The following is a 26,232-nucleotide window of genomic DNA, read 5'->3' as shown; positions in this document are numbered from 1 at the left end:
ATTCATTATAACTTTCAATGAACTAATTAAAATACATAGGGGAGATGTGGAACAAGTGGGTCAGTTTAGACCAGGGCTTCTCAACCGTGGCCCTCGGCCCCCCTGGGGGGCCACGGAGTGGTAATTGGGGGGCCACGGTCATAGGCGTAGCCAGGGGAACACAGGGGCTATTTCTCTCAAAGAAATTATGAATATTTTAGTCTTAATTATTTGTTTTGTAGCATTTATGAGCAGTACACGACTGTCGATTACAAGCATGTCACACCTCCATTTGTCAAGCACTGTTACGTCACAAACGAATCAGTTATTTTGTTTGTTGTATATATTAATGTAGTTTTGCTACTTTTAGTCATTTTTTTTTCTTTAAATGGCTTTTGAGTATTGCGTTAAAACTCAAGTCAGTTGCTGCGCGAAACGGTTTACTAGCATTTTTGTTTGTGTTCGATACGGCAGTTAATACCATGGCCAAAGCAATCCTCGCTGGCGGGAAGCGACTAATGGACTTTTAATCGTACTGTCATTACTGATTCGTTGTAAATAGTTATATGATTATGTTTTATATAAAGTCGATTTATCGCTGTGAGGTAACAGTTTTAAGTTATTTAAGTTGATAGTTTGCCTACTCAGGGTGTCTAGTCTTTTTCTGCTTCAAGAAGCGGTGTTTCAAATGAAGTACTAGTTCAAGTTCAAAATTTTCGCCCCACACATATTTCGGCTGGCTAAGCCACTGACCACGGGCACAACTCTCTATAGCTAGGTATTGCAAAACCAAAATGTCACCACTTGTTTGCCATTTAACCTAATTTTCTGTTTTTTATTATGACTGTAAAACTTTTTTGTAACGTTTTGTAACACATTTTTCTAAAACGTTCTTTAACGCGACAGTAGAGTTGTTTAAAACTAGAAGAGTGAATTCTTTTTATTCGTTTGTCGCGGAAAGTTACACCTAATTGTACGTACGTGAATGGCAAGTTTGGATAAATGCCTCCGCTGTGACGCCGTAATTACTGTGCTGCTTTATATGTATCCATCCAATATCCATGTAGTGAGGCGTCAGCGTTTTTCGGGCGGCAGGTCGATTGCTTGCCGATAAATCATTAGTTCCGTCAAATGCATTGGGCGAATATAAATAAAAGAAGTGATATGTTAAATTTTGGAGAAACTAAGTGCATTGATTCGTTGATGGCTGTATTTCTTATTAACATGGAGAAGTAAAACAAAAAAACAAAAACACGTAGAAACAATGCTAAATATTTTATAAGCATGGGGGCCACGAGGGTTGTGAGCCTTTCAAAGGGGGCCACGAAGCATAAAAGGTTGAGAACTACTGGTTTAGACGTTTATGCATATGTGCAGGTTTTATTTGCCGCTTATTTGGCATGCAAAAAATGCTACTCAAATGAACCATTGTCGCCCATTGGTTTAAGGGTTGGGGACCATTGGTTTGCCACATCATGTTGAAGAAAACTCCGTCCAATACAATTGCAATTTTCATCTGCTTTATTTTCTTATTTATTTTTATTACTTTTACATGGACTTGTAGTTTAATTTATATTTCTTGCAACAAATGTATATTTGGAAATTATTATGTCCGTGCTGTGTCCCTTAGAAGCAATTTTGTCGTCATCACTATCGAGTTAATGATTGCATGGTGGGCTGTTAATACGTTTAAGCCTACCACCAACTTTAAAGTTTAAGATACCGGTACCGTGGAAAAGATGTTAAGACATCTGCTTATTTCGGCGATTTGTTTACTCGGGAGGCGAACAATACTGCTGATTTAATGATCTACTGGTCCCCACCGAGTTGTGAACCAATGGTCCACATAGCGGCCATTTGCACTTGGCATGGCCTGAGTTTAAACTTAGTCTAGCTTTTCAGGTGTACTGTTTGCCACCACCTAACTAAAATGCAATTAGAATTTGACTATTAAACTATATTCCATAAGCACTTTGCTTCAGTACAAAATACAATTCTATTAGATGTGAAAATGTTACTATTTTGCCTCAAATATCGTTTTGTTGTCTTAAATACCCGTTTTTTTTAATGGAAGAGGGAAAAAGCTCTAGTAAAACTTTTCTGCCTGAACATCAAAATAATAAATCATTTTATTATGGGACATTGTTTATAAACACTGTTTGCATGATTTGATTATATTGCACTTTAGGATGAGCAGTAAGCACGCTTATACATAAAAAAAACATTATATATGGCCCTTTCTCGATGTATTGGACATCGAGGAGTTAGATTTTACAACAAAAAATGCATTTTTGGATAATGTGAATGTGCTTTGTAGGCCTAACTCATACGGTAACTGCAGCACACTGGTTTGTTTTGAATCTAACGAGTGCTTGATACTTATTGTGATTTTTTATTATACCAATCAACCATCTAAACGAAAGTTATAGTGATTTTAGTATAAAAATACATTAAATTGTTATTGACTTTTTGTTTCTTTTTGCAAACGTTTGGGTTTAAATAGTTTTAAAATGGCAACCCTGCAATCCCAAAGTTTAAATTTGGCAACCCTGCTACGGACCGGCAACGAACTCCTCGCGGACCGGCACCGGTCCGCGGACCGGCGGTTGCCGACCACTGCCCTATATAACTGCACAATTTATCAGTTGAACAAATTTTATTACAAAAAGCATCGTAGGCGATATTTGGCACTTGTTCGTATAACTATATCCTAGTTTAATTAAGCACTATTTTGCATTGGAAGATCCTTGCCAACTTTCTACACCAGAAGAACTTTACACAGGGTTAGCATACCGTGCTTAAACTTATCTCTAAGATTTGTGCCAATTTTGGGGTATGCCTACATAGAAAATAGCCTAAGCTACTAATGTGCTTTTTCTAACGTGCTTATTTATGTGTGCTTTGTTTGTCTTACTGTGTTTCTAAGATTGTTTTTTATTAATTTGGATATCTAGGCTATATAAAATGAAGAATATACAACTTCCATTTTTATCTTACTGAGTTCTTTGACCAGATTATGACAACAATTCTATTCTAGGCTAGGCTAGGCTAGGCTACCTGGATTGGTTGTTTGCGCCTTGTGATCAAGTAGGCCTAAACATTTCAGTTTGAGTACGTTTAAAAGACCCTATGCTGAGATTGTACGTTTGTATATTCAGATCAGGGGTGATTGTAGACTTGGACATGCTGTTGTTTTTACAGACTAAATATTATTATACAATATGTAACGCATATGTGATGAATATGAAAATGAATCGCTACTGTCAAGCATAAATTTCAGCCAACCTATTAGGCCCTACTTTTTCTTAAGTTGTATTTTTTCCCCATCCAGGGGGAACTGGGTGTTTGTTGTTCTTCGAGCCCTTAGAGATCAGAAACCTTTTCCTAGTTGATGGCCAAAAACTTGGAAAGGTCTCCGCTGTCCGCAATAAATTTTAACTGACTATTATATTGTTAAAACGCGTAGGCTAGTTTTTAAAATTTTTATTATAACAACTGTAACAAGTCAGGGCCGGGTCTAAGATTTTTTCTATTTAAAATTTGACACAACTATATTCAGAGAAAGGCAGCCAAGCGCATGCGCGAAGCTTAAAACAAGTGCGTTCATTCACACTAGTAATGAAAAGTGTAATAACAGTGCTTAAAACGCGATAGGAAAACGCGATAACTTTATTGTTGAATCTAGTTGAGTGTTTGCTAAGCTTTTTAAGTCAGGGTGCTCACTTGGCGAGCAAAGCGAGCGCGATATTTTTGGTATACGAGCATTTCTATTGAATTTCTTGCAAATTTTCAATACATTGCCGAAAATAAAAATAAAAAATATTAATTTTTGGATACCATCTTCCGTTTGTCAGCGACGCACTTGGCAACCTTCCACGGCGCAACGGTAAAGAAGCCCTGATCTAGCACAGTTAAAATAGTAAAAAAGTATGTGAAATGGAATCGTGTCTAAAGTTTGTCAAAGAGGCGGCGGGCCGGATGAATAACATTTTTAAAATATGAGACAATTGCTTTGTGAAATATGAGACTTGCTAGCCTTGTGCCCGGTTTGTAAAAGAGGTGGCGGTTTACCTTGGCGTGTCGGAGTATCCCGCACGCGCGCCATATGGGGTTGCCGACCCTGGCCTTAAAGCCTATTGTTATGTTTTAAGTTACAGCTATATAGAGAGAGAATTAAAACAATGGGCAAAACACTATTACAGCGATTGGTCATACAATGACAGAAATCACCGTTTTATAGTTGTTTATTCATTTTTTATGTAATATTTAATAAAAAACAAATACTGAAAAAACAAAATGAATGAGTTTACTAATTAAATGCGCCCAACGACAACGCTGTATGTCTGCTATTGTTAAAGTTTTAGTTAAGTGTTATAATTTAAAACGTATTTTCAATATGTAGAAGGTAAACCCAAAACAAGAAATTAAACTATTGTGCAGTGCACAGCGCTTTGCACGTGTGAACGCTTTGGGCTAATCTGCCAAAACAATTGGCTCGATTTGATTTGTCATGTTGAATACTTTATACTTGTAAAAACTCACAGACATCAGTATCGATGCATATGCAGTTTAATGCATTTTAGGACATCTTTTTTTTGGATCAAAAAATATTTTGTTGACAAACCACTATTGTCGAAAAGCTTTTTATAAAGGTATATAACACAATTATCAAATTTAAAATGCAATAATTGTAGGTCTAATTAGTGGTGCTTCACAAACGGTTTACCATTTAAAACTAACTTATTCCAAAACATTTGCTTTGCCTTTGTTTAAAAAAGCTTTACGTGAACATCTACGTTACGTTTGAGTTACCTGCTGCTGCAGCACGTGTCAGTGAATGGAATGTTTAACTAATTTGCGGATGGTGTGTTGTATTGGTTTAGCAATAAATGTACAACGTTTTGTTTAAAATTTAGTGAGACTACATCACGACACCTTAAAATGATTGCATGGTCCCAACCCTCTGTTTGGGAGATCTGCATTGAACCAATTAATTAAAACAGATTATTTCAAATTTTAATTTGCATGGCTAAATCGATTCAACTTGTCAATTGTAAGTCAGCATTTGTTATAAGAAATGGCGATGTGCTCCTGACATTTATTTAACGTATATAAGTGCGACGTCTCGACTAAAAACTAAATTTTGCCTAACATTTTGGTATTCAATAGTGTAATTTTAATATAATTCAACTTGTCAATTGTAAGTCAGCATTTGTTATAAGAAATGCCGATGTGCCCCTGACATTTATTTAACCCACACAATACGATCTAAAGTCTATTATGCAAAAGGCCGGAAGACTATAGCCTACCAGTTTACTTACACAAATAAAGATAACTTTGGGTTCGATTTACTCTTATAACAACAAACATAGAGCGAAATTGACCCGATGCTGTCAGTTTAGCTTTGATCCTATTTCATAAGAATAACTTGATCCCTTAAAAACGTCGTGTACATTTAAAGCAGTGTTCATCGTTCCTTTATACTCTAGTAAACTGCGGTACTACACGGTGGTAAGCGTTCGGTATATTAATAACAATGACCTTAACATACATAACTAATATGTGTTACTTCCCCTTCCGAAGGTATAGGAGTTAAGCAGTGGAATCCATACGCCATATATGGCGTGTTAAATGTGTGGGACGCTTTTCACAACAAGGAAGTTGTTGTTAAAAGCATGTCATGTATATGTACTTTAGAAGTGTTCGTTTTGCCATTATAGGCAGTCAAGTCGAATCGAAAAATATTCTTATCCCGTGGCCTTTCTGCACTTCACTTTTGTGTTGTCTCCCTCGTGCGGTGTGTTCTGTTGAAGATTAGCATAGCGACAACAAAGAGTTCAATTGGGCGGACGTTTTGACATCGAGGAATTATCCGCACACCTGTCCTACACCTACACACTTTACGATTAAATTGATTTCACGATATAGTGTATTACGTCACTTAATATTTTTCGATGGGGTGAATAACCCATGCTCGTTTCCGTCAAAAGCATGGTAACTTTGGAACACTAAACACGGATCTGTTCATAATCTTCAATAGAAAGAGAGCGGCCCAAATAATAACTTTATATGGTCGGAAAAATTAAAATTGCACTGGATCGTATGCTTATCTGTCCAAAACCTGTGCTATTTATCGCGCAACCAGTGTATGTTTATAAATGCATGGCTAATCGTTTATCGGTTAATGCGTAAAGAGCAGCCTTTAAAACGCAACTTTGCAGTTAAAGAATGAAGCTATATTAGATGGTTAAGTTTACTAGACAACAACTTGTAACGTCATGTATTCCCCGTTATAATGTGACTGGCTGTCGACGCTTGTTGGCGGTACACAATAGCCTACATGCGTTACATGTGTTTTTCCGCATTCCGGTAAAACACTGCGTCGCGAACTTTTCACAAAATGTCGAACGCGACTGGTGTTAGTTAGTGGTGTTTCTCCGGATATTCGCAAGAAAAAGCGAGCAGAAACACACAAGTCGCTTTTTCACGCAACCGTTCAGTAATTACAGTTGTATACCTGTTCGCATACGTATTGATCAGCGGGAATATCCATTTGCGCCATTAGGCAGTCTCTTCCAGTCTAAAGTGCAGACTGTCGATGTATGGATTGCTGCGCCACCGCTTTGGAAGTTCACAGTTACTTGGTTTCGTTGAGTGGACATCCGGGCGCTAGTGTATTGCGTTTTTCACTGTATATATGAGCCGGTATAATGTGCTCAGCTAAGAAAGCTTATAGTTTAGTTCGCAGTCAGTCGGAGACGTTACGCGGGGGTTGATCGGACCAAACGCTTTCGCCATCTCCCTGCGGTTTCTTTTGTGGTTTTCGCTGCTAGAAGTTTTCGTACGCACTTTTGCAAGAATAAGGTGCCAGATTAGCGCTGGATTGACCTCCCAATTATGTTTAGGGAAATGTTGTTGTATTTTTGTATTCAGACTATAGGTTTTCTTTGTTTCAGACTATATAGGCATTCAAAACGATCTACGATACACGTAGGTTTAATAAGTTGTCATGAGGCCAGCACAGAGTTAACATCTTATATCTATGGGCAAGCCGAACTAACAGTCGCCGACATGTTACGTCGTTCTTGATATAGCTTGTGTTTGAGGCAAGACAAATCGCAAAATGGTGAAAATACAAGTCGATGTTGGAAGTTTGGAAAAAGAGAATACATCGCGCAAAAACTGCTTTACCATATTTGAAATTGCCATACGAAGGCGAGCATTAGTCCTGTTGATATTCCTATGTATTCAGATACCAGTTATCTACACTCTTTACAGACCAGAGGTACGTCACACTTCTCAGCACTTTCAAAACGCAGATGTACTATTACATTGGTAGATGTAAACATAGGAACAAAAATACAGTAACAAAGTTTTAATTGATGTCCAATAACCTTAGGATTCGTAAAACTAATAATGTTTTGGATCAATGATTAGTTTAAGTCGCAACACGTGAACGTTGGCTGAATCTCGCAAAAACGACACGCATTTTATAGAAAGCGCGTTAAAGGTATTATATTACATCATATTACCTTCACCCCAAGCACTACAGGTCCATAAATTTCTAAGTCTCGACGTGTTTCACCTGCTGAAAATGGCCTATATGTTTCCCATTCATCACTTCGTTTTTTTCTTTCTGGCCAAACAATCTCATTCAACCATCCAGTAGCTTTGGTGGCCTCTATATAAAAGCGTCACAAACGTCAACAATAGACAATTACAGGTTAAGCTGACTTAACAGCACACACATTACATATCGGAATTTGAAAACAGTGTATATAAAGATCAGATGTCCTGAGCAGCCTTAAAGAAACTTAATTCCATAGTTTGTCTTAGAAGTTAACGTCGACCGGGCAAAATTTTCATCACTTTATAATTACAGTAGACTGGGCGATACGCATAACTAGAAATCAGCGCGCCTTTAAATTTTATTCTCTCACGGGGACTAATTACTTATCTCTTGGGGTCCAATCAAGTTACAGCGAGCGTTACAAACCAAATTAGCCTATATTGCCCTTAAGACACTAACGCTTAGCTGATTCGTCAATACAGGACCCTCGCCACTGGCGGGAGAAATTGGCAAGCTTTGCCAATGCGGCTTCCGACGTGCGCCAGTCAATCAGATTTGCTAGCCGGGATCCGTTCGGTGCCCTGGTGTCCAGCTGCCCTAACAGAACGTGCAACACGAACCGGACTGGCGGAATTGCGGGCAATTCCTCGACGGTTACCGCTGACAACCAAGCTGCAATAGATAAAGGCGGTGTAATGAGACAGGGAAGCGTCGCCGATCGCCGGACAGTGGAAACGACGCATGGTGTCGGCGAAAGTGAGCAGGGCACGTCTACAAAATCAACAAATACAGTCGCGGGCGAGGGACCCCAAATCGCGACGAGCGCGGCTTTCCAGTCTTCAGTTGTTCAAGCGACCAAAAACGCCACAGAGGAAATATTGCCCCTTTGTCCCGAGGAGCCGCCTAATCTAAAGGTAAAGTATGCCCGTGCGCGTTATTACACAGCCGTTGGCTAGAATAACACATATTCGGCGCCCGTTGACACACGAGCGGTTTGAAATCCCTAACGCATATAATGATTGTATACAAGTGACATGTGAATGGTTTCGGTTAATTAAACGGAAGCACGTCCAAAGAGGCGGCACAGGCAAAATTCATGCAAGCGACCTTAAAGTTTTACAGAGTTTTATTTCTAAACAATATATCCGTCGTTGGGTGTACGTTGCAGTTTCTGCTATCTGTACAGAACGCGAACCTTGATCGTTTGAATCAATGATTAATTACTGATTGTGCCACAGGGAGCGTTGGATGTGTCCTTCGAACGCGAACCAGCGACGTTTGACACGATTGCGGCCGACAACCCTCTGTGTGAAAACGGCGGTCACTTCAAGCCACCGTTTTGCGTTGCGCGGAACAAGGTATGCCTGAGCAGCTCTTTAAGGGTTTCTTTACTAAATGTCAGGAAATACATGTCAAAACGTCTTTCACATTTTACGCAAGTCTGATTTATTAACATTTTTTGAAAGAGGTTGCTAATACCTCTTAAGCCCAATTTATCTTAAAAAAAAACTTTGACAACAATTACAACGTCTTTCTGGTTTAAATAGATTTAGGTTTTCAATAATTTGTTGTCTCTTTTCGAAATGGGAGTAAAATTTGAATGAACAACATAAAAGATTGACACATCATGCTCTAAAATATTTTCTTTTATAAAATTGCGCCTAAGATATAAATAGAAATTTCTAAGAAAATATTTTATTAAATTAACGCGATTTTTGTTGACATCCAACAGGTGGCCATTATTATACCCTTTCGCAACCGAGACTACCATCTGCGTTACTTCTTACAATTCATGCTTCCAACTTTACAAAGGCAGCAACTTGAGTTCCAGGTCTACGTTATAAACCAGGTCTGTTGTACAAGCAAAACTAATATAGCGAATTGACTATTCAATGTGATGTCAGAACGACTATCCGTGACATATAAGGCTGTTATTGTTTTGAATACACTTTAGGCAACAGTTAATAATAGCGCCGTTTGTATAGATAGGAGGGCGCAGGTCACATATACAAGTGTTTATTAGACGTACATAACATTCACTTTCGCCAAAAAGTTGCATGTTTAAGCCTAAAAGCGAATGTTCTCCAAAAAAATGCATGTATAAGTCTAATAATAAATTGTTGGTATAATTGCTGCTAAATGTTAAACGCAATATTTGCCCACTTCAGCTTATATGCGACTGTGATACAAAATATGTACATGCAAAATAGTGAAACACCCACAAGAAGCATTTTAACTAAATTTCGCGTATATAGAAGGAAATGTTCCTTTATTATTAAAGCCGTGCCTGATTAGACCCGGATGCTTTGTGTGCATTAATATTGTACGAGGCAGCACTGTTTCGATTAGCATTTCCATAATTCATATTGACGCTCTCGACTTAGTAACGTTTATCCCGGTTTTACGCGACAGCAAGTGCCCCGCGCCGTAACAAGGTGGCACCAGCGTAATATTGACGTCGTAGTTAAACGGTGTAGGCATTAGTGCCGTTGCGTCGCTTTGTTGGTTTCACATCATTAATATTAAAATGCCTAATTGGTCAAATGAGGGAAGATAGGAGAAAAAAGGGGTGGGCAGATTGACAACTCGTGGTACGATGTCTATTAACAAACTTTTCATGAAAATCGAATTCCGTTATAGCCATCCTTTCAAACTGAAACAACAAAACATAAAGTTGTTTTAGGTTAGCAACTGTATAAGCCCATTTGCTCAATTTGTAACATAGCTTTTATTTAACTTACACGCAATATTTTAAACATATGCTTTAAACACTATAAAGTTTTTTTAAATCGTAAATGAGTCCGTTGTGATAAAAAGTTATTCAGAAAATCCAGAATAAAATTTAGCTAATCTTGACCTAATTCCAGATAAAATGCATCCAAGCAAGCCGATATATTTTTCGGAAACCAAAAAAAACATATAGCTTTTCCAGAATAAATTGGCATAGATTTGTGTGTTTTGAATCATTTCCCCGAAAGCCGATATCACGTTAATCTAAATAAATCATGATAACGTTAAAATTGATAAAATAAAAATAAAAATTATATACAAGCAGTTTGATTAAGAGCAGTGGTTTCCAGCCTTGGGGTCACAAGAGGTAAAATACAATACAATATAAACTAAAAGTTTAACAGTAGAAGTAGCAAGAACAATAGTCAATCAAACCGTTGTGTTGATAGGATTTATTTTAGTGAACCAGTAGTGTCTCTATATGATGTCACTTTTAGTATGGTTTGAATTAATGGCGGAAGCATTTTAGTATAATAGTTTTCGTCTAATGGCCTTCTAATGTAAATAGGAATAGTCACCGTTTGACCACCAAAGGCACTTTTCGCCTCACATGATAAAACTATATGTAACAGCATTTTTCCAACTTGACAATTTAGATATATCAAATTTAGTTTTCTTTTTGAACATCTTTAGTTTTAAAAAACGAAATTCACCAATTCTTATAGGTTTCTTTAAGCTACGCTTGCCGCAAGGTAACGGGAAGTCGAGTTTTTATTGTTACGTCGTTATTGCACAATATTTTTTATCTTTGTAGGGTAAAAAAGTCATGACGCAAATATTAGCCTACCTTTAACCAGGACTGGATTAACCATTAATGAAAATAAGTACGTGGCGAGGAGGCAAAACACAGACATTTCCAATGGTGCCTCTGTATTTAATAGAACTCGATTCAGACCTCAATAATAGACCGGTAAAAATAAGTTTTTGATTTTTTATCTCAAGTTTCTTCTTAAAACTATCTATAATTTCGGGGGGTGGCAAGAGATAAAATGCTATACAATATAATCTAAAAGTTTAGCAGTAGAAGTACAAAGAACAATAGCCAATGAAACAGTTGTGTTGATAGGATTTATTTTAGTGAACCAGTTGTGTTTGTAACGTCACTGTTAGTATTGGATTCAATTAATGGCTGAATCATTTCAGTGTAACAGTTTTGTCTAAAGGCCTTCTAATATAAATAGGAACAGTGACCATTCGAACACCAAATACACTTTTTGTCACACTCGATAAAACTCTATGTAACAGCATTTTCCCCACTTAAACAATTTAGATATATTAAATTTAGTTTTCTATATGAACATCATTACAAACCAATTCTTATAGTTTTGTTTAAGCCACTCTTGCGAGTGTAGCGGGAAGTCGATTTTTTATTTTTATGACACTATTGTACAATAAATTTTATCTTTGTTGGGATAAAAAGTCATATGACGCAACTAGGCCTTGAACAAGGGCTGGATTAATCATTAAGCAAAATACACAAGTGGCCAACAGGGGCACAACAGAAATTTTCACTGTTGGCTTAGTGTTTAATGAAACACGATTCAGACTTCAATAGTGGCTTGGTTAAAATACATTTTTTACCGAATATCATCTTAAACATATCTATATTTTCAAAGGATAATATCTTATGTGGTTTGTTTGTATTTTAAATGACAAATATACAACAAAGCCATAATTGCTTAGGGCCTATGAAGGGCCTGATCCAGTCCCGCCTTAGAAGAACTTTTTGTCCTTTTCATGCTTTTGACGTAAATCCGGACATTCGTGCCGAATTTTGAGCATTTTGTCTAGAAATTTGAACATTTTGCCTAATGGTATATGCTTGTAATCCGGTTTATGTGTGATACATCAAAATTAGGGGGTCGCGCAGATTTTTCAAAACTGGAAAAGAGGTCGGGATAACAAAAAAAATTCGTTACTTCTTTCTGCTTTTGACGTAAATCCGGACATTCGTGCCAAACGTTGAAATTATTTTTCCAGAAATTTGAACATTTGCCTAATTGTATATGATAGTAATCTGGTTTGTAACATAAAAGGGGTCGAGGTAACTAAAAAGTTGGGCCATTGAGAGCCAGTTGGCGACCGTTTAATTTTTTACTTTTTTCACTCAGTCGGGCGTGGGTAAATTCAACCGCGCCAAGCTGTTGAATGTGGGCTTCGTTGAAGCGCTTAAGGATCATGACTTCGGTTGTTTCGTCTTCCACGACGTCGACTTGATACTGGAGAACGACAAGTGCCTGTACACGTGTCCCTTTGCCAACCCGCGGCACCTCTCTGTGGGCGTCGACAAGTTTAAGTACCGTCTTCCCTACGGCGCAATCTTCGGTGAGTTTTAGCGATAGTGTCCTGTCGACAAACAGTGGATTAGGCTTGGAGATCTAGATAATTCTACTTTTATATTTAAATGTTCAGAGCAAAAAATTCTAATTCTAATCTAATTTGTGAATTGCTTGTAAAAGCCTTGTGTGCCCCAACCCTAGTACTATAACATAATTGGGATTTGTGGACAGACAATGGACCTTAGATCAGGTTCGGGTCGAGCTTCAAGTTGTGGGAGGTCCACGATAAAAAAAATTAAAAATAGTTTCGAACAAACCGGAAGCCGTCGCAAACTAACTGTACACGATTTGTCGCTGTTTTGGCACCGGATTGGTTGCCCCTGTTTGGAATTAGTGGAGGTAATGGTATATGGTTAGAAATTTGGTTAGGGTTAAAATTCTACCTTGGTGCAACTAGGTTTGGTTTTATCGTCTCTACTATTGTTTTTTTGAGGGGAAAGAAGATAAGAAGATTCTTCTACTTTAATCTGTTAAATCCCAATTAATATATTTGAATTTTATTGCGCGATCCGATTTTTTCAAATGGATATACCCAGCCAAAAATATTGATGTGCCCAAGTAACATCCAAAGTTCATGCTGAACTCATCTGCTCAAATGAATTTCAAATGAAAAGTGAAATGAATTTATAGCTAAATCATTGTTTATATCCAAATCCCATATTAGCTTATCTTAGGGTTTTTTGCTCTCCAGAGGAACATGGTATGCTTCAAATGTAAGTAGCCTTGTCAAAATGTATATTTGCACCACTTTAGTTTTGTGATCGCACTTCGTTATCGTTTTTCCTTATCTGCAGGGACTTTTGTTGCTTTACGTGGCAACCGTAAATGGCTAGTACGCAAGAACACTTGTCACCATCAAGGTTATTTGCTCGACTCCTATCTTGACCTTGTTTATTACGGTTATCGTTATTGCCGTACAACATATCCAGCGTCATTGTGATTGCGCGAGTTGCGAAAGTCCCAGTTGGAAGCCGACGCATACGCCAGCTCAATATAGGACGGATTATTGAGTTCAGCCGATTTGCGTTTCCCGTTCTTTGAAGAACGACGGGGGATAAGCCGACCCCAACTATTTGTTTTCCGTCCGCGCAATCAGTGCTAACAGTTAAACGCAAAGTTGCCATGCCGAACAACGGCTCGGCACTGGAACAGCGGGTGTTCCACGATTTCTGGTAATCTCGCGATTATAACGTGCTTGACCGCCTGAAACTAGGTCGGAGTTATCGCCATACGGCAAGTTTGTTTTAAAACTGCAATAATGTTCGTGACTGTACGGAAATATTTAAAGTAAGTTGTGTAGCTTATTCAGAGATCGATAATGAAATATGTTTTTCCGGCAACGACATACATTTGTGTAACTTTTTTGGTTTACTACAAAAACCTATCATCTTATGATATGCCTAATTTTAAAATTTAAATATTTATTTGTGTTGTAATATATACAGCGTTATTCAACACACCAACTCGTTTGCGCCGTGTCGAAACATACAGCTAGTAATAATTTATGGTGACTAAGCTTAGGCCTACATCCGTCCGTTTATACCGGTTTAACTGTAATGCCATACTTTAAAACTGTAGTACGATTTTTAATCAACATTGAGCCATGCACTAGTGTGCTAACCCGGGTAATTCATGCAAAAACGCTAGACAAAAAGGATTACCCCGTTTGAAAAACATGAAAACAGCCAGCGTCGCAATTACTTCGCCAATATGTGGTATTTTGTTACTGCACCTTCACGAAAATAAATGTTGTAAGTAATATAATGCCGCAACTTGTAAAAAAAATCTGCAATAAATTTGTATAACCTTTTCTTTTAAACATAGCAATCACATAATAACATTGACGTGGGCGTTTCTGGTTTCGGATTGGAAAGGTGTCATGAATGTGTGATCTGACGTATATTTTGATCATAAAATATGGTAGAGACAAGAGTATTTCACTTCTTTGTTATGTCGTGTTTGTTTAAGGTTTCCCAAAGAAACGAACTACCCTGCCTACGTAAATGTGTTCACACAACCCAAACTGCCGAGTAAATGTTTGTCTTGTCACTTGGAACGTTACAGATTCCCACTGGTGGCCATCGGCTAATTGTTTTCATGTTGATAAAAGGATGAATTTTGTTTGTGGATCAGCGTGCGATTGTTATTCCACTAATATTCACGAAAACCTGTTTTTTAACGGCTGCTGCACACTGCGGGGCTAATTTTGCCTGCCGTGCGAATCGGTTAACGCTCAATATAAAACAATGTCATAACTGTGCTAAACCGCCTGGTTCACAATCAGATAAAAGTAAGTGGCCCAGAAAACACTAAATATGCAAAATTGCGCGGAACGCTTGACTGAGTTTTGCAATATTGCGGGTTCAATCATCCTTCGAACATCAGATATGGTTAATGCTATCTAATATTGATTTGATCTTGCACAATTCATTCGCAGTGCTCGGCGTTCATACACAAGGTGCGAAATTACTTTTTATTTCGCAATATAGCTTTAATCTCACTTTATCTTTTCATTGCAATAAAATCCTCGGGAATTGAGTCGTTCATTTGAGTTACTTAGGGCATTTCAATTTTTCCGATATAAAAAAACTAATCCTTACCGGAACGTCATAAAACAATAAATAGAAGTAAACCTACTCAGGTCAACTCCAACTAATTTTTAATCACCCACACATAGGCGGAATTTTTTGAAAATTGTGGACCATAACGCATTAAAAACGGTTTGAGAACGTTTTATAATGTTACGCGTCTGTTAGCGTTTCACATACAGTTATGCAAAAAATGTTTATTAGACAACATAACTAAAACAATAAAGGACAGTCGTTGTTTTGAAATGGAGAAACCCAGTGAATTCCATTCACGGTCGATACTGATTCGATTATTTCGCCCGACTGATGCGAGAAACGCCTTCCGATTTTATCTGTCCGGCATAAAGCGTCAAACGTGGGCCCGTCTTATTGTTACACGTTTCTTGACGCTTGTATTAGTTTGGTTTTATTGCTGCCTTAACGCGCTAGACGATTTACCCTGTATATAGCCATCTCGTTGCTATCGTGATTGTTTGTTTTGGCCATTGTCCAGCCGGTTGGCCGCGATTTTACTAAGCGTGTGCGTTGCAAACAAAAAAACTTTCCAGTGAAAAGTGTGGCGTGATTTGCGACGCATTCAGAGGTTTATAGTTTTACTTCCCCCCTTTAGTTTATTTGCCTTTCGAAAAGCACCGGTTGGACAACTATGCACAAGCATGTATATTTTTAGACTGATTCTCATACCAAATAAATTTGAAGGTTTAAAACAATTACTTATACATTACAAAGGGTTTGACACTAAAATTTGTGCAAAATACATGTTCTATTTCCTGCTGGGTGGCATAGCATTACTGTTATTTCATTTGCCGTTTATTATAAAGGTACTGATTTTTACGTTTGGCAAAATACAAGGGGAGACAATATGTCGATGCCGTGTCCATTACATAAAAATATAGGCTTTAATGTTTAATCAAAAGGAAAAAAACTAGAGGTTTAATGAACCTTTGGTCGTTGTGGTTTTAACATAGTCTGTTTATTGTCAAAAATTTCCCCACTATTGGTGTACATTTGTACAAGTTACACAAAAGCAGTAAGATATAGTCAACACAAAGGGAGTAGGCCTATAGTCAAAAAATAGAGACAGTGTTATGTATTTGTCGACTATAATGGTTGTTAACCTCTTCAACGTAATTACCCCCGAAGAAGCACGTAATGGAACTTAATTGCTGCTTCTTATAAATTATAACTTCATCACCCGAACCAAGTAGCCTAATGAATAAACTGCACCAGAATAATTCAAGTATTCGCATTTAAATAAGCTAAAATTTACCCCCACATAGTTGTGGTTTCCGTCTTCAAGGCTGTATATTACTGGTCAACAGGTTATTCTGAACGAGAACTTAATGCGTTCTATATAAGTTTCGCCTTTATAAGATGAATAATTTACAGCAAGACCTCTGTGTGCCATCGGCAATGTATCCCGACTCCCCAATTCTACTTTATTGCCCGCTTTTTATTTAAGTGTCAATTCACTACCTGGAATGCATGTTTCATTACATAAAATCTAATTGCATTGACATCGCAATTTGAGTGATTATTAAGTCCTACCTAAAAAGTTTAACATAATATAAAAGATATTTGTCTACGAACTATTACCATTTGATAGTTGAAAACTACCTTTAAATAGAGAAATCAGGTGGCACTGTATAAAGACAAATTGTATTTGATTCTCGACAAGCTTTCGCACAACCGTGCTTCATCAGGTCAAAGTAGGTGAAGCACGGTTGTGCGAAAGCTTGTCGAGAATCAAATACAATTTGTCTTTATACAGTGCCACCTGATTTCTCTATTTAGAATTAGGACAAATACGGCCATATACAAAGATTACCTTTAAATAAAATCAGATCAGACAAACGTTTGGCACTGTTTTGTGAATAGTTGATAGTTACGTAATAAGCGATCGATTTGTATTCCTTTACTAAAGAGAAAATCATTGCGGACCAAAGCCATCAGCAATCATTACTTGCCAATTGCGTTCATGTCTAAATGAGAACAATGGTAATATCTAAGGGAGCTTCGTACTGGTTCACGATAATGACAGATATATTAGACTTATATTACACGGGTTTCTTGGTTAAACAAGTGATGGACCAATATAACCGTTTCCTGTGAAAACTCGAGCAGGAGGTAATTTTAAACTCTTATTAACCCACTGTCTTACAACTAGGGATGTCCGATACACATTTTATTTTGATACCGATACCCTATATTTGGATGAAAAGTATCGCTATTTAATATAAAATGACGTAATTACTATGCTCAAATAAGCATGAAATCGAAAGGTTCCAAGGCATTTTTATTGATAATTTGGCCCAAATTTTCTTTAGCGTCAAAAAGTTTAGTTTCCAGCAGTTGTTAATGTACTTTTTTTTATAAATTTGCATTTCAACGTAAAATAGTTAAATGTTATTGTAAATCATCGCTAAAATTCCTATTTTAATTTGATATCGGATCGGCACCGATACCACTCTAGTATCGGACGAGTAGCTGTACTAGCTCAGGCGTCGGATACCGGCTCCGATCCGATATTGACAGAAATTACTACATACAACTAAAACAGTTAAAATACAGTGGAAACAGCGAAAGTACATGGCAAAAGTTTTTTTGCCGCTTGTTCTTATTTACTCTAAATCTTGCTCCCGCGCTCGCTCTCCTACGTCACCGAGTGTCCACTGTTCCAGGTATATGGACCAGGATTTTTCTTTGCGAACTGCTTTTTTTTACTAGTCCAAAGCATGACGTTTGTAAGATGAAACATTAGGAACTCCCATCTTAGCAAAAGTAAATTCCTAAACGTTAGTGAAATATGGAGCATAATAAAATTCATTTCTAGCGCTGAAAAATGATCTAACAAAGTTATTGATATGTGGTCAGAGTCCCTTATCAAATTGTTATGGCAAAATTATCAGTTTGACATAACATTTCCAGTATTGAAATGACTTGACTTGACTTAAGTGATTTGTGCAAAATTACTTAACTTCAGCCCTTCAAAAAAACGACTTGGCTTCGACGGTTGTTTTTATTTAAAAATATTGTCAAAAACATCAAATCGGTTATTTGTTACAGGTGGAGTAACAGAGCTTACGCGGGAACAGTTTCAGAAGGTGAACGGCTACTCCAATTCGTTCTGGGGTTGGGGAGGGGAGGACGACGACATGTCCAGTAGAGTGCGTCAGTCTAAAATGAAGGTCGACAGATATGGAGTGGAGATTGCAAGGTAATTATTCTTGAAGCGCGTATAACCAAGAGGAATACACTTGAACGATATCGCTATATAATTTTGGTGAAAATATTTAACTCGTTTTGCGGGCGTAATCACTGGGATGTCCTATAATATATGGGTGCAGAATCGAAACCCGATGCCAAGATAGTACATCGGTACTCACTCGAAACTAGGGTGCACAGTGTTGATCCGATACCAATTTAATTTACGTAGGCCTATATCTGCTTTGCTGTGCGATCCGAGCGAGTTTTTTTACATGGTAAATTTTGGACAAAGTATTACACTAAAATTAGAAGATAAATAGGCCCCCTCACGCAAACTCAAATTTCAGCCTATTACCCTGAAGAGTAGAAGTATACTTATCAAGTAGTCAATTTTGCTTATTTGGTAATAATAATAACGTCTTTGTATATACATATATTTTTACTTCATTAGATATTAGACCGCATCGCCGTATATACGCCGAAAGTATCAAGTATGGGTGTCAGAATAAAATAGTAATATATCGGACAACCTCATTGTCGTGATCGCAGCAGGTGTACAAATTTTCCAATAAACGTGCTGTCGTTTTACTAGGTGGCACTAGTACTAGTGGAACATAGTAGATAAGTAGCTATAGTTCGGTAATAGTCAATAATTCTACAACTTTTGCGCAGTTAGGGCGGGGGGGGGGCAAAACATTTGGTTTAGAACAGTTTAAAGTCTTACAATGACGCTTTTATTTTCGGCCTGAACTACTCGCACTGAGCGCCAAGTTGCCTATAGCTACGCTACTTACTTGAAGTAGCGAATATTTGTTTACTAGTCAGACTGCAAACTGTGTGCATCAAAGGAAATACAAAAAATTGATATATACAATGCCAAAGCGATTAAGCTTTACATTTACTATAGCTGAGCTGATGCCAGTGTTCTAAGCAAATTTGACCAGACGCACATTTTTTATATACTAGACTAGAGTTAAATACAGGTGAAATATTACCAAGTTTATACTATATTGACTTAAACTTTGTAGATGGTACAAATGTGCTTGGACTTCTGGCGCTAACCAGATTTTAAGTAATTATTTCTGCAATAAGCGCAATAATTTTGCGACGGTAATATAATTTTGCGTGATGAAACAAAACGAAACACTCAATCAAGCCGTGGGCTCTAATTACATTATTGTATTGTAGTATGGCCGACATTGGCCGTGTAAGCATGCTTGACCCACCTTGTTATAGCACAGAGTGGTGCAAACCCAGCTCCGGCATTACTTTTCGTGGAAAACGTTGAATTATATTATTTATAAATCCTATTCTATTTGCGTCCTTTCAGACTGGTTAAATCAGTGGTTATCAAAGTTTTTTTATTCATATTCCTCCCTTACAAGCCCAAACACTGTCAACCCCCCAACAAAAACCAAAAAGCATTCTACTATTTTTATTTATTACTTCCATGTACCCTGCTGACAGAAAATCATTAAAGTTAAATAGCTTTTATTTGCACATAACCGAAATAACTTATTTTTTCCACCCCGATTTCTCCCTTGAATACCTCCCCAATTTAAAAATTCTTTTCCGAGGGAGCCAAGTATCTCCCTTCGAGAACCACTGAGTTAAATCAATAATAAGTGATTTGATAACAGCAAACATATTTACATTGTTTTGCTATGGTTTAAAAATGTCCAAGTTAAATAAATAAACTGTTTATGTTTACAGAGCGGCCATGAAGTCATATACTGTGTGTGACCTTCGTACAATAAGCATAAGATTTTATACCCTTTTGAAGGTCACATTGGACAACTCGTATAAAGCCACTGATTTAGTTTAACAAATTATAGTCAAAATATATTTTTTGCGGATGGCGAAACATTTTTCGGTAAAAGGCTAAACAGTGCCAAAACACTGGTTAAAATAACTTTAGCTTAGCCCTAAACGTTGTGCTATATGTGTAGTTCCATGATTTTCGAAAGTATAAATTTTTGTATTAGGTAATGTGTTTTTTTCATTTCTTGGGTATTGAACATCACTAAACGTCACTTGTAAAACGGACTAGCCGGTCGTCCCTATGCTGTATGCCACTGATTGCGACTCTGAAATGAGTTAACAAAGTGCTTCCCCTTTGAAAGAGTAACTACTTAACTGATTGGCGAGGTATAAATTTTCGCCATTGTGCCTGACTGTAAAACTTCATATGGAATTCAACTAAAGTTTTTGCACAATAGGTGAAGTGAGGGGTTCTTAACCTTTTTTCCCCTATTATCCATTTCTGTCAAGATCAAGGCCCATTACCCAAAATCTAATTTTATCCATTTGCTATTTTACCATACTAAAAATATAAAACAGAGTTATTCAACAAATTATAGCTCGCTCGTCTCAACACTAGCTTCAAATGCACATTTATAACTACTGTATACCACTCTCAACAACTCCACTAAGAATACCTTCGAAAATAAACACTAACAGCAAACTGATTATGAAAAAGTAGCTAAGCTAGCCGTTGGCGGATACAAGAAAAGTCTTACTATTACGTCACATAAAAATAAAATACGTAAAACCGGCCACAAAAATGATCACTATGACGAAACAATTGTAAAAATGATGAAAGTGCTTGTTTGGTTGTTTTAAAAGGACTCAAAACATCAAAAAAGTGTAAGTAATAAAAAACTTAACCTTTTACAGCTGTGACATTGTTTGTTACAACCATAATTCAAAATATTCTGGTTCAGCTGATTACCCACGTGCTATCCTGAACTTACCCACATGTGGGTAATTAGCCATAGGTTAAGCTAAGCGTAACCGCGTTAAACTTTTACAAACTAAATTGTCGCAACTATCTACAATACATAAACGTATCATTTGATTGCATTCGGGGCAAAGTGAGTTGCTTTGAACGTTTGTGATTTGCATACATCTCCTATGCTTAGATCCAAATCAAAAACAAAAAATCTTAAAATTTATTAGCTGCTTGTTTTCAAAAGCGGCCAAACAGTTTTATGCTGTATTGTCAAAAGAAACTTTTCTTGCAGAAATTAGGTATGAATAAGAAAAATAATCGTTTAAAATAAATAACTTAAAATAACAAATAAAAAAGTCGAAGCTTTTGAAAATATTTGTTAGTAGCATATTTATTAATCACCGTTAGTAGCAAACGAAAGTTTTGCGACCCAACTGGACTTAATCAGAATATTTTCTACAGATAAAAGATTTGCCCTTTTTTTTTGCAGGTACAAAATGATTTCGCATAACCATGAAAAGGGAAACGAAGTGAATCCCGAGAGATTTAAGTTAATTAGAGAGACCACGCAAACAATGAAAAACGATGGCATAAACTCACTCAAGTATAAGGTACGCATAAAGTTTTGCATTTGTGATTCCAAAAACTATAGTTTAATAAGATGAAAAAATTACTATTTATAACGTATATTAATATTTATATTACCCATCTTACATTGAATTTAATATGCTTTACACGATTTGCTATTATTCAAATTGATTTTTTAAAGCCTAGAAATCTGCCGATTTAAATTGTCCAAACAGGTTTTTAAACATATAAGGGTTTTTTCTTTTACCTCAGCATTATATTGGATTTCCGAGGTAAACTTAAGTTGCATTATAGGAATAGAGTCAGCAGGACGAATCCAGAAGGATTTGACTTCGGGGATATAGCAAATTTTACAAAATTAAGAAAAAACATAACTGTGTAACAGAAATCGAGCTGAATTAAATTTAAGTATATAGCGCCAAAGCGTTTACATTAAGCACAGAAAGAACGTGTATTTGGTAATTTACCGCTGTTTTATAGTTGCTTGCAATTTCACCAACAACGTTATGACAAGTTAAACCAAGGTTTCGAGGATGCTTCTCAGGATTGAAAAAAATGCTTCATAAATCTAAAACGTCGCTTTTTAGTACTTGCCGATTAGAATACAGAGTATAGTCAAGAAAGCAAATTGACTCGGTTTGTATAGTCGACTAAATAATTCGTTGTTTTTTAAGGTTATCAGTCGCGAACTGCATTCAAGCTATACCAACATCACTGTGGATGTTCTCGCCCCAACTTAACCCAGGCACTTCACGTCACGGTCGAGTGACGTGGCAATAAACCCAGCCGAGTCGCCTCACTTCTTTCCAAGCATTGGCACTTCTGTAAAAAAAAATGCTAATTTGCACAAGATGCGCCCGACGTTGTCTCAGTTCTCGGTGGACTATTTTTACCTCTAAATTGTTCTGACAATAGAAAGCCATAACTAGGTCGCCTCGAACTAATTAGTTTGCAACATATAATTTAACGATTGTTAGTTTTGCTTTGAAACCTTAACTTTGAAAGCCCTGCACTGCATGTACCAGAGTACGCCAGGGTCACCAGGTAATGCCCTGTCATTGTGAGTGGTTGTCACGTGTTGTCATTTGCGAGATATGCACTTTCCATGTCCACTGTATTGCAACCTGGTACTTGAAGCAATTTTTGTTTCGTAGGGCGCATCCTGAGCGACATGTTGCACTTTTAGAGAAAAGCCATAAATAACGAATTATGATTTTCTGCTATTATATTTTTTTTTGAAGTGTATACTTACGCTGTGTTTTTTGTCAAAGATGGAGTCGCACTTGTTTTGACCCATGGATTAACCATGTACAATATAATTTATAGGAAATCACAAGATATTGAAGTCGAACACTTCATAATAAAGACGTTCCTTTTCTTATGCTTTTTTTAAACCGATAGTTGTTTAACATTTAAATGCACATCGCCTTAGCTACATTTTGCTCGATTTCTTGCCGTCGTTGAACATTAATTTAATGTAATTCCGAACTTAGTGCCAATCAAAATGATAATAATAAAAATCGTTTTGGAACATCGCTGTGAAGAAACCGATTGAGGTTCTCGGCAATATTTTTAGCGACACTATAGTATACTTTCGTGTTAACCTATTTTAAGTTTTGCAATCATGGAAAAAGGGCCTTTCCTGTTTTCAGATTGTAAAACCTACACAACACTCTATAAGAGCTTGGCGTTTCTTTGTTTCTTTATGTTAATTAGCTGCAATATATATGTATGTGTAATATGTGGTTAGTTAGTGTGTTTGTTACTGTTTAGCCTACTATAGGCTCTTCCGTTACCCTATTCGCTATTTCGCTTGTAGATTTTCAAAGCGTATAACGCATACCTATATCCAGAATCTAATTTGGACGACGGTGACTTCGTAAAATGGTTTTGCATTGATATTTACTTCATTTTCTTGCCCGCTGACTTGAAGCGATTGTGAGAGCCGCCCATTAACACCACAATTATGTGAAAACCTTAATGGGTGACTTTAACCGAACGTTTATATGCAATGTCGTTTAAATCAACAAGAAGATAAAATATATGCTGGTTCGTGTGATAGCTTTCCGTAGAACATTCGGTTTCAGATAATTGTGTTTTCTTTTATTAGGTTAGTTGGTTTGCACATCAATGCAGTATTTACTACTAAAGTCATAACCTTCTTTTTTTGCTGCGAATTTATTGGGAAATTTTAATAAACAAACTGTTTGGGCTATTTATGAAATTGGTACACAACCTACTTATTTTTTACTTTGCTGCTTCTGTGTTGTTGTTATTTCCACAGGAATAAAAATGGGCGAAAACAGAAAAGTCGAAACTGACACATATGAGCCAAATTACCTAAAATAGTGTAGGGTAACTTAGTAACTTGATTCATAATAAGGAATTAAAAGTGTCCCCTTATACTGATGATACCACAGCACTTTTATCGAGCACCGACCAGGACTTTATAGAAATGTTTAACTCAGTGATTTTCGAACTTTTTCATACCGCGACCCTTTTATCAACTCAATGTAACTAACGACCCCTTTCAAAAATTTGATTCAGGCATGTGTTATATATATGTGTATGCGCAATGGCACAAAAAAATCTCATTTATTGAATTCATGCACAAGGCAGGGAGTGGGGCATGGCCCGATGTAGTTATTATTACGTTTGATATACTTAACAAAAAAAATATCACGTTTGATATACTTAACTTTTTGCCCCCTCCCCGAAATTTTCTGCGGACTACGCCACTTCTTCAGCAAACCTGAAATGGTGTACTGTTCCAAAAAAACATGGACAAGCATTGCCGTAGCTTATCTATGATTGATACCGGAAACTTAATAGTAAGCCTACCTCTTAAAAATAGTAACTTTAAAAAAAATATATATATTTTTTTTAATAGTACCTACCTCTTAAAAAATAGTACCTACCTTTCAAAAAATAGTAAAAAATAGTCTTATCAAACACTTGCTTCCTGGCTGCTCACAGTTTGAACATTAAACTTTTATTCTACTGTTTGAACACTCACTTATATCATTACACTTACTTTTTTATATTAACTATATGACATTCTCATAATAGTGATTGGTATTTAATTGTCGTCTTCGCGAACCCTAGAGAAAAGGTAAACGACCCACACGGGGGTCGCGACCCCTAGGTTGGAAACCACTGGTTTAACATAATGAAAGACATCGGCGAAATGTCACGATGCACATAGAATGCGTCCGATTTAAATGAGTTTTACATCGGGCCAAATCGATAAAACAGCCGAAAACCGATTTAACAAAGTGGTCTTTTATTGCCATAAAGAATTCTAGGAACAATTTTTCTATATCCGGAAACCGTTAGGCATGCCTCTAGACCAGTGGTTCTCAACCATATTTTTCTTGGACCATTTACGTTGAAAAACAATTCTGTGGCCCAATAATTTTTTATGAAAAAAAAAAACGTAAAATAGGTTTAGAACAAAACAAAGTAGAACATATTTTAAAACAGATTATTTATTCAACCTTGCATTACTAATACTTGCAGCTGCAATGAATTTACATTTCTTTTTAATTCCTCCCTAAGTCATTATTCCTGTAAAATTAGATATAGTGACACAAATGAAACTGAATCTAGTTTGTTTTAAATTGGTCTGTGGCCCACCTCAAATGTTCTTATGGCCCACTGGTTGTGAACCGTTGCTCTAGACCAGTGGTTCTCAACCGGGGGTCCACGGACCCCTGGGGGTCCGCAAAACGTTTTCAGGGTGTCCGAAAAAACTTCTAAATATACCTTTATTAAATTAATTGACGCTGGGTAAAATGCATCAAATCTTGGTAAGTGACAAATCACATTCTAACATTTTGTAAATCGCATTGGGTGTAACGTAACACTTCCATTTTGATGTAATACAAAGGGATTGTGAAATGAAAGGCAGCATTACCACAGTTCACATGTAGCCTACTTAGTTATGCTATTGTTCGCAAAGATGACGTGCGTCTAGCATTGTCAAAAACCTAACCGCGCATTTTAAGACTGACTTCTACTTAACATAAGGTGCACTAGGCAGATATACTAAATTATGAAAAAGAACCAAAAACAGATATTACAGCAGAAAAATTTCAGGGTCCGCGACTATTTGACAGTATCAAAAAGGGGTCACGGGTAAAAAAAGGTTGAGAACCATTGCTCAGGGGCGGGCAACCTTTTTAACAAAAGGGCCAGTTAGGAATTTAATGCTCACAGGAGGGTCGCACACAAAATAAACACTAATTGACATTTTCAGCTTTTACTAGAAAAACACAAGTACAAGCGAATATGAAATATCATAGCAGACACACATGTCTGTGGATGTTCAAATAGAAGTTAGTGAGAAGGCTGATGTTGGATATTTTGAACCAACTTGTCAATGTTTGGTTCCAGGCCAGATGTGCATAGACGCAAACTATTTAACAGCAATAATTCAAA

General features: G+C 36.9%; 1 protein-coding gene across 1 annotated transcript; it reads left to right on the top strand.

The window, feature by feature from the left end:
• Nucleotides 1-6,790: 6,790 nt before the first annotated feature.
• On the top strand, nucleotides 6,791-23,999 carry LOC146132266 (beta-1,4-galactosyltransferase 4-like). Its single transcript, XM_083396655.1, has 8 exons — nucleotides 6,791-7,264; nucleotides 8,032-8,463; nucleotides 8,788-8,907; nucleotides 9,282-9,398; nucleotides 12,451-12,664; nucleotides 18,333-18,483; nucleotides 21,695-21,815; nucleotides 22,467-23,999. The coding sequence occupies exons 1-8, from the start codon at nucleotides 7,103-7,105 to the stop codon at nucleotides 22,530-22,532; spliced, it is 1,383 nt and encodes a 460-aa protein (XP_083252781.1). The 5' UTR covers nucleotides 6,791-7,102; the 3' UTR covers nucleotides 22,533-23,999.
• The last annotated feature ends 2,233 nt before the right edge of the window (nucleotides 24,000-26,232 follow it).

The sequence above is a fragment of the Ascidiella aspersa genome, chromosome 9 (assembly GCF_963924565.1).
Source record: "Ascidiella aspersa chromosome 9, kaAscAspe10.2, whole genome shotgun sequence".
NCBI lineage: Eukaryota > Metazoa > Chordata > Ascidiacea > Phlebobranchia > Ascidiidae > Ascidiella > Ascidiella aspersa.
Note: the sequence above shows the minus strand (reverse complement) of the source record. Positions and strands in the feature narration are given on the sequence as shown.